The sequence below is a fragment of the Mustela nivalis genome (assembly GCF_964662115.1).
Source record: "Mustela nivalis genome assembly, chromosome: 13".
Lineage (NCBI taxonomy): Eukaryota > Metazoa > Chordata > Mammalia > Carnivora > Mustelidae > Mustela > Mustela nivalis.
Genome location: NC_139032.1, coordinates 46,120,135 through 46,134,390, shown reverse-complemented (window position 1 = coordinate 46,134,390; position 14,256 = coordinate 46,120,135). Strand labels below are relative to the sequence as shown.

The 14,256-nt window shown below is 38.9% G+C and overlaps 1 protein-coding gene across 8 annotated transcripts in view; it reads right to left on the bottom strand.

Annotated features, from left to right (window-relative positions):
* The window catches only part of FOCAD (focadhesin), a 296,022-nt gene that overhangs the window by 182,766 nt on the left and 99,000 nt on the right, over nucleotides 1–14,256 (bottom strand). For all 8 annotated transcript variants that reach the window (XR_014301953.1, XR_014301954.1, XM_082695369.1 and 5 more), the window contains one exon: nucleotides 13,070–13,327. Coding sequence is in view for 6 of the 8 variants with exons in the window: in XM_082695369.1 (XP_082551495.1) it covers nucleotides 13,070–13,327 (258 nt within the window). In the remaining 2 variants the exon portion in view is untranslated. The remainder of the gene's footprint in view (nucleotides 1–13,069; nucleotides 13,328–14,256) is intronic.

Here is a 14,256-nt window from a genome sequence, read left to right as displayed (position 1 = left end):
CCTGCAGCAGGGAAACCTGTGCTCCCCCACCTTCATGTATGTTCTACAGACACTTACTTACTTCCACAATGGCACTCAACATCCTGCACTAAACAGTAAATTTCATACCTCTGTCAACACACTAAGCTCTATGATTTCTGAAAACAAAGACTATACCCTCTCTTCTTAATATTACAGAACCTGCCATATAGGAAGTTTGTGAGAGAGAGAGACAGACAGAGACAGGGAGACAGAGAGACAGAGAGAGAGAGAGAGAGAGGATAAGTGACAAAATGAACATTTTGAAAATGCTTAATAAAATGAGACTAGTGGGCGCCTGGGTGGCTCAGTGGGTTGGGCCGCTGCCTTCGGCTCAGGTCATGATCTCTGGGTCCTGGGATCAAGTCCTGCATCGGGCTCTCTGCTCAGCAGGGAGCCTGCTTCCTCCTCTCTCTCTGCCTGCCTCTCTGCCTACTTGTGATCTCTCTCTGTCAAATAAATAAATAAAATCTTTAAAAAATAAAAATAAAATAAAAAGAGAATAGTAAAAACAAGGTATCTACCAGTACTTCAAGCAAAATAATTCCACGATAATTCCACTTACATAGATCAAGATGCACCATTAAAAACTGAATACAATTTGACAACTAAATACACTTAAATAGAGTAAAATGCCACCAGTGTAATTATCACTAATAACAATTCAGACTACTGGAAACAATGAAGGTAGGTAAGACTGGATTAGAGAAAAATGTTAAAGAAACAAAATTCGATTACTTTCATGTACATACTGTAACAAACTAATTAGCCAAGTGTTGCCAAGTACCAGTCCCTGCTGATATGTCTTAATGAATAGATAATGTGATCATTTTAAATTGGCACATTCATTGTGCTCGTGCAAATGAGCAAGCCCAAACTGCCTAAAAACAATAGCTTCAAAATCAGCTTATGTTTTAACTTAGCCTGTATCTAATTACGCTGAACCCTAAATTAATAGGATTTCACTTAATAAGATTTTACTGTAATCTAACCAAACCTAAATTCTATCCCTGGACTCCACACTGTTCCCTTTATTAGTCTGGATAACACATGACAATACTGGAAAATAGGGTGTTGTTGGTTCTAGTAGGGTTGATAAGTGCATTTAATATATTTATGTGTTCATTCAAGCGGCAACAAAGCAGGTATTTGTCCAGGAACTAATCTGACCAGGAAGTGTCCAAGGTCACTAGGAGATAAAACTGTTTCCTTTAAGGAACTCCTTTTACAAATTCTAAGTCCACTTGTAATCTATTGAAAGTTTCCACTGAAGACCAATTACATTCAAAATAACTCTAGGACATCTAAAAATGCTAATGTGCACTTACTCACATTCAATCATCTTCAGCACTGTTTAACTCTGTGGTATGATATAACTCAGGTTACATATATTTTTACATAATCTTTTTCTCTAGGTGGTGGGGAGGGACACAAATTGTCTTAAATGCAGCTATGATCCACTATCACAAAAATGCTACTGAACAAGGAGAACAGGACATGAGGTCTCTGAAAGCCCCATAATACACTGGAAGCCTGACACACAGAAATCAACCCAAGTCACTCCTTAACTACTTGCCTGGCTCCGCTGAGTTTGTAACCATGCCTACTCATTTGAAATAAATGAACTTCAGGAAGCCCAATTGCATTACACAACTGTTCTGAAAACTTGCCAAAGAGTCTATTACACTACCCATCATGGAAAACTCAAAATTATCACTCGTAAGGTAGGAGTCCAGTGTGAGAAAACAAAGGGAGAAAATCAGTCTCAAGACTTCGGGTAAGGGAACTTTACCAACTGTCCTACCTTCAGAATTCTAGAATAGACCTTTCCCATCAAATCCACCAAATCCTGACGCATTCTTTCAGTTACAGCTTTCACATAGTAGCTACAACTGTGACGGTCAGTAGCTTTTACTCCACAACACAAAAAAATTACATCTGAAATGAGAAATATATTACAGCTAGGGAACCTATAGTTCATATACAAAAACAAAACCAAAAAACTACTCCAGCACCTCCAGAAATGTATTTATTCCACTGTTTGCCCAATAATCGTACTCAAGGAGGATCATATAAATGCCACATATAAAAAGTAGCGTTTTGTACAGGCAATATATGCTTATTCTAGTTAATTTCAAAGATATTCTTTTTGAACTTGTATTAGACCTGCAAGACTAGTTTATGAATCATCTACCTCAGGCAGTCTTCCTGTTATGATTCCTCCACCCCTCTGGCCTCCCTCCCTCCTACAATACACTGCACTTCTCTGTGTTATCGCACTCACCACAAAGGTATTCTGATCGGAGACTGCTATCTTCCCTAAGCACTGTGAATTCCCCAATAAGGGTCTTTGTATCCCAAGTTCCAGTTAAAACATGCATCCCAAAGAGGTTCTCCATGACTTTTTTCTGAAGGACTGATGCCATCTTGCCCTTTCAAGATCCTGAATCAGCTCTGTATCTCAATTGTATTTTAAAGGTTTCAAACCTAATAACCAACATATAATTTTCTTCAGCACTGACAGACATTATTTTTCAAAGAGACTACAACAACCTACTTTTTTTGTTTATTAATAGAACTGACTTCGATTAGATTTCAGAATCTCCCAGTTGACTTTGGGGAATTTAAGCAAACTCTGTGCCTCAGTTCCTAAACAGTAGTGGTAGCAACTTCAAAGAGCTGTTTGTGAGTTAGTTAATAGATGCAAATAAAGTGATTAAAATAGTGACTGGTATGTTATAAGCATATGTAAATGTTAGCTATTTTTATTTGCTATTACTTTGTTCAAGGAAAAACTATAGTTTCTAATGGGTAGACCACATTTAAAACTATGTAGCACTGAAGATTAAGGATAGAAGAATTTATTCCAAAGCACAAGCCAGGCTATCAAAAGGCCTAGAACTGGTTTACTCAACAGAACTCAGAATTCAGTCAAGCTGGCAAACATGACCAACACTTTCCTTTTGGGCCCTTGGCACTATAACATGAAATTGATTAATTAAATACCTTTCTGCCACAAATTTATGGTAATGAATCAGAACCCATATACCAATTAAAGATAGTTAACAGCAAAAACAAAATGAAATGTCTCGCAATCATAAGATCATTAAATTTCAATCCACGATAAATATTTATGATGTGAATTCCATATGTAAAGTGTCATATTAGATGCCACTGTATTTTGGTGACATTTTATAATTACATCAAACTGTTTCTATACATTTCTAGTATTTCAGAATACTGCTGAAATAGTTACTGCTTCTACACTGCTTATAAATTACACCTTTCCCATATACTGCCAATGTTATCTAATTTATTAGGTTATTTTATAAAGAAAACCAACTGGTTTTGTACACTTATATCTGTCCACTGTAATGAACTCTCTTATCCATTCTAAAAACAGCTTTAAGTAAACTCTCTTGGATTTTCTAAGAAGTTCTGGCTTTTTCCTTCGTATTATGTAAGTTCTAGTTCTTTTTCTTGAGTGAACAATGGCCAGAACCTCCAGAAAAATGGCCATCAGCCGCATTTTTCTGATTCCTAACTTCAATGGGACAGCTTCTAAATGAAAGCTGACTTGGAATCTACCTATGTCAGTAACAAATAACTTTTGTCCTTTGTGGGGCTTTTTATCTTGGACTCTGTATTATCTACCATGGACGATAACATTACCACATCTTCTATCTTAATCATCTACCTAGCTTTTGTTACCATTTATTTTCAATTTTTGTCAATTGTTTCAAGGTTTGCCTCTTAAAAACATTCGAGTGTATGAGCCTTTCTTTTGATAATTTAATTCACCCACAGTAACTGTCATAACTGGTCTACTTGGAATTATTCCTACCATCTTATTTTATGTTCTCATTTACCATCCTTTTAGGCTTTCTTCCTTTTTCCTTTTGTTTTATTTAGAAATTATAAGTCACTAATTGTTACTAATAAGGGCTTATGCGCATATTTCAACTTTTTCTAACATGAAGAACTACTCATTTTCCAAAACAATTCCACACTCAGCACATTCTCAACTCTTTACACCATCACTACCCACCCCTACCATGTTTTAAAGCTTGGACCTTTGTTCCAGGTAATTAATTTTCATACTCTATAAATAATTATTTTAAACTAACCATAAGGTTTACTGGATATTTTGATCACCATTCAACATTTCTTCTCTGTGCTTTCTTGGATTCATTTTCCATTTTGTTGGAGCACATCCTTAAGGGGTTTCCTCCCCTCTCTACCCTCTAAAAAAATCAGCAATCAAGAAATGCTCTTGAATTCTTGCACACCATTGAAAAGCCTTTATTACCAGTCGTAAAAGGTAGGATAATGGGGATGAATAATCTGGGTACAAAGTGACTCTCCCCAAGAATTTAGAAGGCAATAATCCCAAGTATTCCACCACGCAGTGTGCTGCTGCTAAGAAATGAAGATCAGGGGTGCCTGGGTGGCTCAGTGGGTTAAAGCCTCCGTCTTCAGCGGAGGGATCAAGCTCTGCTCAGCGGGGAGCCTGCTTCCTCCTCTCTCTCTGCCTGCCTCTCTACCTACCTGTGATCTCTGTCTGTCAAATAAATAAATAAAATCTTAAAAAAAAAAAAAAGAAATGAAGATCAATCTTAAAGTTTTTCTTTTCCCCCTTCTTCTCTAAAAATCTCTCATGATTTTCTCTTTATCCTTTAAGTTCGGGGGACACATTTAGGTACTGATCTATTCCTCCATATGCTACTTGGCTTTCAATGGGCCCCAACAACCAGTATCTTTGTGTCTTTTTTCAGCTCATGAAATAGTTTTCTGTCATGTGTTAAATTTCTTTTTCATTCTCTCCGATCCCCCAACTGGAATTTCTACAGAAAGATATTACAACTCCCAATACTGACGCTCAGTGTCTTCACTTTTTAATTTTTTTGTTGTTGTTGTTCTGCATTCTGAACTATTTACTTGCATGTTCTGTAAATCACTAATCCTGTCTCTGTTTACAATACTGGGGCAATCACATTTTCCATTTCTAAAATCTCATTATTGAATTTCTTCTTTCTCACAACAGTATTTTTGTTTACCATATAAGAACACAGAATGATAGAACAGCTTTCCAATCTCTCAGGACTTAGATTGTTTTTCATTATATTCTTCTTCCTGAGTTCTCTTTCTTCTGGAAACAGATTCTTCGGTTACTAACGCTGTTATGTTTTCTCCAAGTCTGGTGAGCCTTCATTGTCCACTTATATTTATGAATCAGTGCCAAGTCGGCTGTAGGGAGCTTGCATGGGTTGCTCCTGTAGATGTAAAGCAATGTTTCCTTAAAGACTGTCCTCTCATCTGAAGGGCTAACTCAGAAGAGCTGAAGAATGAATGGTAAAGGATGTCAACTGGTAGCTTCACTTGGGTGAAGCTGGACCATTTCTGGCCATGATTCATGTAGCCAGGAGACCAATAAACCTTCTTCCTTTCCTGTCCACTCGTTAAAAGACAACATTTTTTATTCTGGCAAGAGTGGACTCCAATGCGTTTTCCCGTGGAAAGGAATTCCTCGCACCAGTTTTGAAATTCAAAGTTGCCACAAAATCTGATCTCCCTCTTCACCAACACTAGAAGCCCATTTCAGGCAGGTAATTCTGTTGGAGAGTCTCAACCAGAAGACAAAGCTACTCTATCTGGTATTTAACAGGGAGCAGACAGACTCCACTATTCCAAATGCAGTTCAGGGCTTTACCCTACCCCCTCTCTATATTCAGGACTCAGTGACACCACAGACAAATGTTTCTGTTTCAGTGTATTAGAACTACTGACTATCACGGTGATATAGGGTGGAACTGAAAATCACAATCAAATAATTTCCGCGACAATTTTAAGTGATTTACAATCTATGGGCTCCTCAAAAGAAACTCTGCCCAATAGGAACACTCAGGGAGAGCAAGAAACTGATACAGAACTCCTTGCTGGTATAAATTCTAGGCTTTCTGAAATAAAAGGAAAAAACAAAAACAGTGAAAGGTTCAAATGCCAGTTAAAAACATTCTACAGGTATCTATGTGGGGTTTAAAAAGAAGAAATAAGCACACTACCACCAAACGGAATAGATACCTGACCTTGAATTTCAGTCTATGTTTCTCTTTGTCTAACTGTTTCATGTTGACAGGCTCAGCCCAATTTTGCTCTAGGCATAATCGATGCTGTAACTAAGAGGGAATAGTTGTACAGCACTTCTTATCTGTAAAGCTCTTTATTAAAAGTACTGTACATTCTGGCTTCGTTTTGCTGGTGTGAAGAACACAGAAAGCAGACTGACTTCAGGGGGTAGCAATTCATAGAACTCAGTGACAATAGAACAGAGTGCAAAGTGTCCAAAGACTCTTTGTGCAAGTTCTTTTATAGAATATATTTTCTCCTTTTCTCACAGCAGTAACTTACAGACCATTAAATTTCACACATTTCCTATTCATTTTCCATGTTAAAATATGGCTTATGACCCAGAGTGGAACTATCACAGAATTCTGCCCTGAAAGTCAGCTTTTTTACTATGTGATAATATATGACTTTTGAAAGACCAGCAAGTCATGGGCCATGAACCTAGCCACATAAGTGATTTCAAATGGCTCTGAAGTGTGTACACTTTTACAAATGGAAAAAATTAAGCCCTGAAAACATTACAGAGGATAAAATTAAATTATCAAAGAAGGCAATTGTTCCCATTAAGCAAGACCTTTAACTAGACTTAACAACCAAAACGTAAAAGGGAAATAAAAGACCCGAGAGTTGTAAACTCCAAGTAAAAAAAAATAATTAAAAAACAAAAAACAGCATCTCTCTTCCCACTTCCAAACAAGAGAAAAGTAAGCAAGTACCAAGGGTTTGAGAGAGGCAGTGAGTTTCACAAAACTCAATTTGTTACGTTCTTCAATGACAGTAGGTTTTAAGGAAGGAATATGTACTTCTCTAAAGTCAAAGTTCATAAACTTTCCCTTTAGGCATATTCCATCAGTCAGTCAAAAAGAAACTAATGTACGTTACATGTAGTATTTAGAGTTATTCCACTGAAGTTGAGATACTAAGTTTTAAGATTTCATTTTCAACCACCTACGCCTACCTAAAAATTACTAACCCTTGTGGTTAAAGTTCAATGCCAATACCTATGGAGTCTTGCCATAAACTCTTACTATATATAGAAAGATAGGGAGAAAACACAATTTCTCAGGTTTTAAAGCCACTGACCAGGAGTCATGATTTCCAAAAAGACTAAAATCTTTTGTCAGGTGTTCTCCCGATATACAGTTAGAAGATCTACTGTTAAGCACCTAATAATTCCAATAAGGCTTCTGTATAAACATACTGCAATGTGGAATAACAGCTTCCTCCCACACCTCTGTTCTCCAGAATCAGACAGAGAATCTCACTCCCAACAACTATAGGGAAGCTATAGTTAATAACATACCTACTCTAATAAATACTTATAATTATGAGTAATTAATATATACTATTATAGTAGTTAATATATACTCATATAATCTATTATGTTAAATACATAATACAATAACTTGTGTTATAATAATTAGTTAATATAATACAGCTAAGCTAATAGATAGGGAAGGTTTTAAGAACTTTGTAACAGTCTTTTCTTCTCACAGGGCCTAAGGGTCTGAAAAACATCTTGGGGGTTTGGTTAGGGTAGTCCCAGGTAAACATGGAATTTATCTGAAGTTGGCTTGTTGGTTAAGAGTCATTAACTTCTCCTTAAGGAAATTGTCAGTCTGAGACATTTCCCAACTGTCCACAGTCATATTGTACACAAATTGGCCAGTCATTGGCTCGGAGCTCAAAATAAGATTTGATCTGTCTTTCTAAAAAGCTGTAGGGTTGGGGCGCCTGGGTGGCTCAATCGGTTAAGTGTCTGCCTTCGGCTCAGGTCATGATCCCAAGAATCCCGGGATCAAGTCCCACATCGGGCTCCCTGCTCAGTGGGAAGTCTGCTTCTCCCTCTCCCCTTCCCCTCTACTCATGCTCACTCTCTCTCACCCTCTCAAATAAATAAATAAATAAATAAATAAAATCTTTAAAAACAAATAAACAAAAAAAGCTGTAGGGGTGCCTGAGTAGTTCAGTCAGTTAAGTACCTGACTAGATCTCAGCTGAGGTCTTGATCTCAGGATTATGCATTCAAGCCTCATGCTTGGCTCCACACTGAATGTGACTACTTAAAATATATATATTAAAATTCCATAAATTTCAGAAAATGTCCTCATTTAGGCATGGAGTCCACATTATCCCTTAATTAACTCGGTAGAGTCCATGTTCACAATTCACTACCACTGATCTCACCCCTGACGAAACCCAGTCCTGAACAATTCACAGAGGTAGGAAATAGCTCTCTGAAGAGGCAAGAATAAGGCCAACTGGACATTACTGTACATGAGCCATGAAGCCATGTGCTTCCATTGTCATTCAGGCATCTCTGAAGGCAGTCCGAATGACTTCCATCAAAATGAAGGAAAATAACATTACTCGGTATCAGAAAGGCAGGAACTATTACATAAAGATAACCAAAAAGCACACCAATCTATCAACTTTTATTTCCAGAAAAAACACTAATTTAGGAAATAGATGGCACTCTCATTTATTATAATCACAGGCTATGATATGAAAAACTCTCTCTAAACTAAATCAATGTGTTTAAAGTTTTCAAGACTTCCCTGGGAATTTACACAGGATGCTCATTCTTGGATCTCTCCCCAGAACACTAGAAGACATTCCCGCCAAGCATGTAAAAGGAACCTAACTTTTACTGAGCACTGTCTGACCTAGCTTGAATCTTCTGCAAATTGAATCTCTTGATGTCTGGGTAAGAAAACTATTGGGATTAGTAGTAACTAATGACAGCATTCCTAGATGGGGGCAGGGATAGGGGCCCTATTTTTTTCAGGTGTCAATTAACTGCTATGACTTTGGTTATTTGGTTATTTCAACATCATCATCTGCATCCAGTTAACTCTAAAATGATACTCACAAAGCTAAGTTCCCTTCAAACCACTTAACTCCATTTAGTCTTCCATGGTCCTAAAGCTACTAAACCACATGGAAAATGCAGGCCCCGCAAGAACCAGGTAGGGGTGAAAGATGAAAACTCACAGAGGAAGAGGATCCATCAGACTGCATGATAAGTAACACAGTCACAGCTTTTTAAAAAGCCGATTTTCTTACCAGTATGAACACTAATAGAACACTGACTCGTACTACCATTAGTCAGCACTAAACATAATTAATACCTTAGAATAATAACAAGCATACCAAAACATACTTCATCTCTTTCAAACTTTTGAAATACTTTTTCTCACAAGATCTTCCAGTAGGATTCTTTCAATAAATCATGGTGACACACAAACTGAATACTTAGTAAGCATACGGCAGGCCAACGAATTCCATCATAGAGGTTTAGTGACCACCAAAACAGAGGTGGAAGACAGCCTTGAAATTCTACTCTTAACTGCCTGTTTATTTAGCTTCTGCTCATCAGTAGTCTAGGACTTCTGTTTAGTATCACCTGCCCATGAGGGGCACCTGAGTGGCTCCTGACTGGCTCAGTTAGTTAAGTTCCTGCCTTCAGCTCAGGCCATGATGTCAGGGTCCTGGGATCGAGCCCCGCATTGGGCTCTCTGCTCAGCAGGGAGCCTGCTTTTCCATTTCACTGTCCCTCTGTTCCATCTGTCTCTCAAATCAATCAGTCAATCTTAGTATCAACTGCTCCCGAATCGGAGCCAAAAACTACTTACACATAATACAGCTTTTTTCCATAAGGTGAGAAAGGACAAACACAAATGAAGTATTAATACATTTCATGCAGACTTGTCAACTTAAAGAAACAGAAACAACCCACCAATAACCGAACACATTTCAACTGAGTCTATTCCAAGTATCTCCTCACAATTGGAAAATTGGCTTTTTTCAAACACTCAGTCCTTTCCTTTTGGGCTACTTTACCTATAATTAAGGTCCAGTGAAAATATATGACATGTTCACTACATAAGGAAGAAGAAAATAACAGTATCACCTAAGGGCACCTGTGTGGCTCAGCCGGCTAAGTGCTGGACTCTTGATTTCAACTGTGGTCATGACCTCAGGGATTGTGGGATGAAGCCTGTGTCAGGCCCTGTGCTCAGCGGGGAGTCTGCTTGAGATTCTCACCCTCGGCCCCTTCCCCTGCTCCTCTCTCTCTCTCCACCCCCCCTTCTCAAATAAATGAAGAAATCTTAAAAGAAAAACAAAAACACAGTATCTCCTAGTTCAAGGATACTTTTGTCCTTTTCACAAAAACTCCACTTCTAAGTTCTTATTAATGATACTGCCCTTGCTTATGCACGAATCTCAATAGGTCTTTAAGCATTTCACCCTACTATTCATCCTAACAGCACAATGACACTCTCATTTCTCTCAAAACTATCCAAGAAATAATCAAAGGAAGTGTAATATACCAACTTTGATTTCTCCCACTGCTTCTTGAACATTTATTGAATAAATGAATAAACCTGATGGTCACTCTAGTACTTCCCAACCTTTCCCATCTCATGGCACACATGAGAATCAAGTTTCTAAGAACAGTGGGGAGAACAGCTGAAAGACCAGGTGGCCAGAGGTGACCAGCCAAGCACCCAGAGCTTGGACAGCTACCTGGGTGCCCAAAAGCTTGGAGGGGAAATAGTCTTGGCAAACCTGAAATGCACTTAAACCACTTCAGTCTTCCCAGAACACTAACTGAGAAGTTCCCCACTACATTTTTTTGCCTAGTTAGCATATTCCCACTTTTATCACCAGGAAACTCTTTTTCCTTTGGTGAATCATCCCACCCTCTATTCACAGGATCCTGGTGGCACAGACAATTTCAGGGCTGACACTTCATCCACTTCCATGCTACCCACGATGCCAGTTAAAGTGCATTAAAGTGTCCCATTCTCCTGCCATAACAGTTGATTCAGTGTGAGCACGTGACCCAACAAGGTCAATCCAAACAGCTCCCCAGCTCCTTTCCTTTTGGATGGAATATAAGGTTACAAGGCTTTGGGCTGCCCGCCAATTCACAGAGGAAACAAACTATACAGCGAATATACTGTCTAGGCCATGCTTGTTCTAAATTCTGGAGCTAATAAAAGCTATTTAAGACAGATGGGTCTCTGTTACTTGTAACTCAAAGTTATCACCCTAGAATTTCAAAGACCAATGCATTTCCTGAGTATCAACACATAATTTGATGTAATATATGTTTTACATCAGCAGCATACAAAGGTCAGGTAACTTGCTATAGCACTTCTTTAGATAATCTCTGGGCATTATTGATGCATTAACTATTATAAAGATACTATCCTCTAAGGTGTCAGCACTGAAATAAAACATTTATTAGAAACTGATTTATTACAGAATGTGAAGGGAGAAACAAAGTGGGAAGCAAAGTGGAAATGATTCACATTATGCCTATGCCATATATGACACAGGTACTTGCAGAACATTACAGATCCATGTGGAGAATCAGACCATAAGAGGTATAGTCAGGGGGAAATTTTTTTGTGATCAGTAGTTGTTTACTTGACTGGAAGGAAAAAGCATGCAAGTTGGGGATAAAAAGAATCCAAATACATTAACTTCTGATCTTAGATGAACGTATTTCTCCTACCTCTACAACTAAATTATTTCCTGAAGGAACACAAATTTTCCATAAAGAGATTAACTTTTTCTTCACTGTATTTGAAAAGAAGCATAAGCACATACCATACCTATTTGGTGTGGAAACCCTTCCCTTCAGTCTATCCAGTGGGGAAAAAATTAGATTACTTTACCAAATATATGATTAAAGGGGGGAGGGAGAGTTTTAATAACGTCTGCCTACTTATTACACTCCAAGTTCTGTGCAGACAGGAACAATGATTATTCACCCTCATAACTCAGCATGTTCATTCATCCTTACTATACATAGCAAACACCTAGTATTGTAATTAAAGATTGAAGATAGGATCAAAGAGAGATTAATGCCTATTACATAGGCATCTTTACCCTAAATTAATTAATCTGCATCCACTTCAAAGATCAATATTAGGGGCGCCTGGGCAGCTCAGTCAGTTAAGCATCTGCCTTCAGCCCAGGTCACGATCCCAGGGTCCTGAGATGGAGCCCCACATCAAACTCTGTGCTCAGCAAGGAGTCTACTTCTCCCTCTCCCTCTGCACCACTCCCCCGACTTCTGTGCTTGCTCCTACTTGCTCTCATAAAATCTTTAATTAATAAGTAAATAAAGTAAAAGATCAATATTAGAACTAAGGGATATTCACCTTGGAATAGGCTGCAAGAGTTAACATAGTGTTACAAACGAGCAAATCTACCAATAAACCATAGTACCAGAATAGCATCATGTGTAGCTTTCACAGTGAAATGTGCTTTCACTGAAGAAACGTTTGCATCAAGTATTCATGAACTCGGGGCGCCTGGGTGGCTCAGTGGTTTGGGCTGCTGCCTTCGGCTCGGGTCATGATCTCAGGGTCCTGGGATCGAGCCCCGCATCCGGCTCTCTGCTCCGCAGGAAGCCTGCTTCCCTCTCTCTCTCTCTGCCTGCCTCTCTGCCTACTTGTGATCTCTGTCTGTCAAATAAATAAATAAAATCTTTAAAAAAAAAAAAAGTATTCATGAACTCAGAGTACAGACAAAAAAGAACCAACTGAGGGGCACCTGGGTGGCTCAGTGGGTTAAGCCTCTGCCTTCTGCTCAGGTCAGGATACCAGAGCCCCTGGAATCGAGCCCCACATCGGGCTCTCTGCTCAGTGGAGAGCCTGCTTCTCCTCTCCCTCTACCTGCTGCTCTGCCTACTTGTGCTCTATCTCTCTGGCAAACAAATAAACCTTTAAAAAAAAAAAAAAAAAGAACAAACTGAGAAGATAAAAACAGCCTCCCAACTCCCCCTAAAAAAGAATCAACCCATAATTTAAGATTTTGATCAAAACCATCTGCAAACCAAGAATAATCTATAATTCCAAGAGTTAAGCTTTACCCCCATTACTGTTCTATTATTTTCTTACTTTACCTGAGAAGAATCTGCTTGGGCTAATAATGTAGTGACCTTCAGTATCTGGCGAAGATTTTGTCCTTGATCTTCAACAAGGAGGTGAGCCAACAGAAGGAAAACATGCACAGGGATCACTGTGGTAATAGGGAGCAAGGACTCTACGGAAAACAGCCAGTCACTGGCCGCAGACTCTTCTCTCATTACTTCAAGGATCCTCCAGGCTGTAAATATTGATCCATACATGCTGGTAATGGGGAAAGCAAGCTTGTAGGAGAGCTGAAAAACCAACAAAAAGAGGCATGAATAAATGAAGTAAGTCTATTTGTCAGAGATATATTCATTTATTTTTTATACTTCATTGTAAGAAATCAATCCTTCCAACAAAGTACAGAATTTTCAATTCCTGCCAAAAACTCCTCTGCACATATCTGAGCTAATAGGATTACACAAAAATAAAACAGATGGAACTCTAGAACACCTGATTTCAACTCTTCCTCCTATTTACCAAGTGCTCCTGGTTCCGGCAGGAGGGGAGAAAGGATCAATATACAAGATCCAGAGGCAATAGAGTTGGGGGAAAAAGGCAAAAAACAAAAAACAAACCTATTATCACTAAAAAAAAGTATTCACCGGTAAGAGGGAAGATTTTTTTAAATTTATTTTTATTTATTTTTTTTAAGATTTTATTTGACAGAGAGAGAGACATCAAGAGAGGGGAACACAAGCAAGGGGAGAAGCAGGCTCCCAGCCGAGCAGGGAGCACAACATGGGGCTCGATCCCAGGACCCTGAGATCATGACCTGAGCCGAAGGCAGATGCCCGACTGAGCCACCCAGGCGCCCCAAGAGAAGATTTCTTTTTTTTTTTTTTAAGATTTTATTTATTTATTTGAGAGAGAGTGCATGCACGGGGAGTAGGGGGTGGACAAACAGACTCTGCACTAAGTGTGGCGCCCAACACGGGGCTCAATGCCAAGCCCCTGAGATCACGACCCAAGCCAAAATCAAGAGTCAGAAAGAGCTCAACCAACTGTACCACCCAGGCACCCTGTGAGAGGGAAGACTAAAAAGAAATCACTGTATTCGCCCCGCTCCAGCTCTGGTAAGAGACAACCCTGGGCAGGTGGCAGACTTGGACTGAGGACAATTCATTTTTGTAACAGACAGAATGTTGACAGGAACAGCATTGGTTCAGCTGGAACCTGG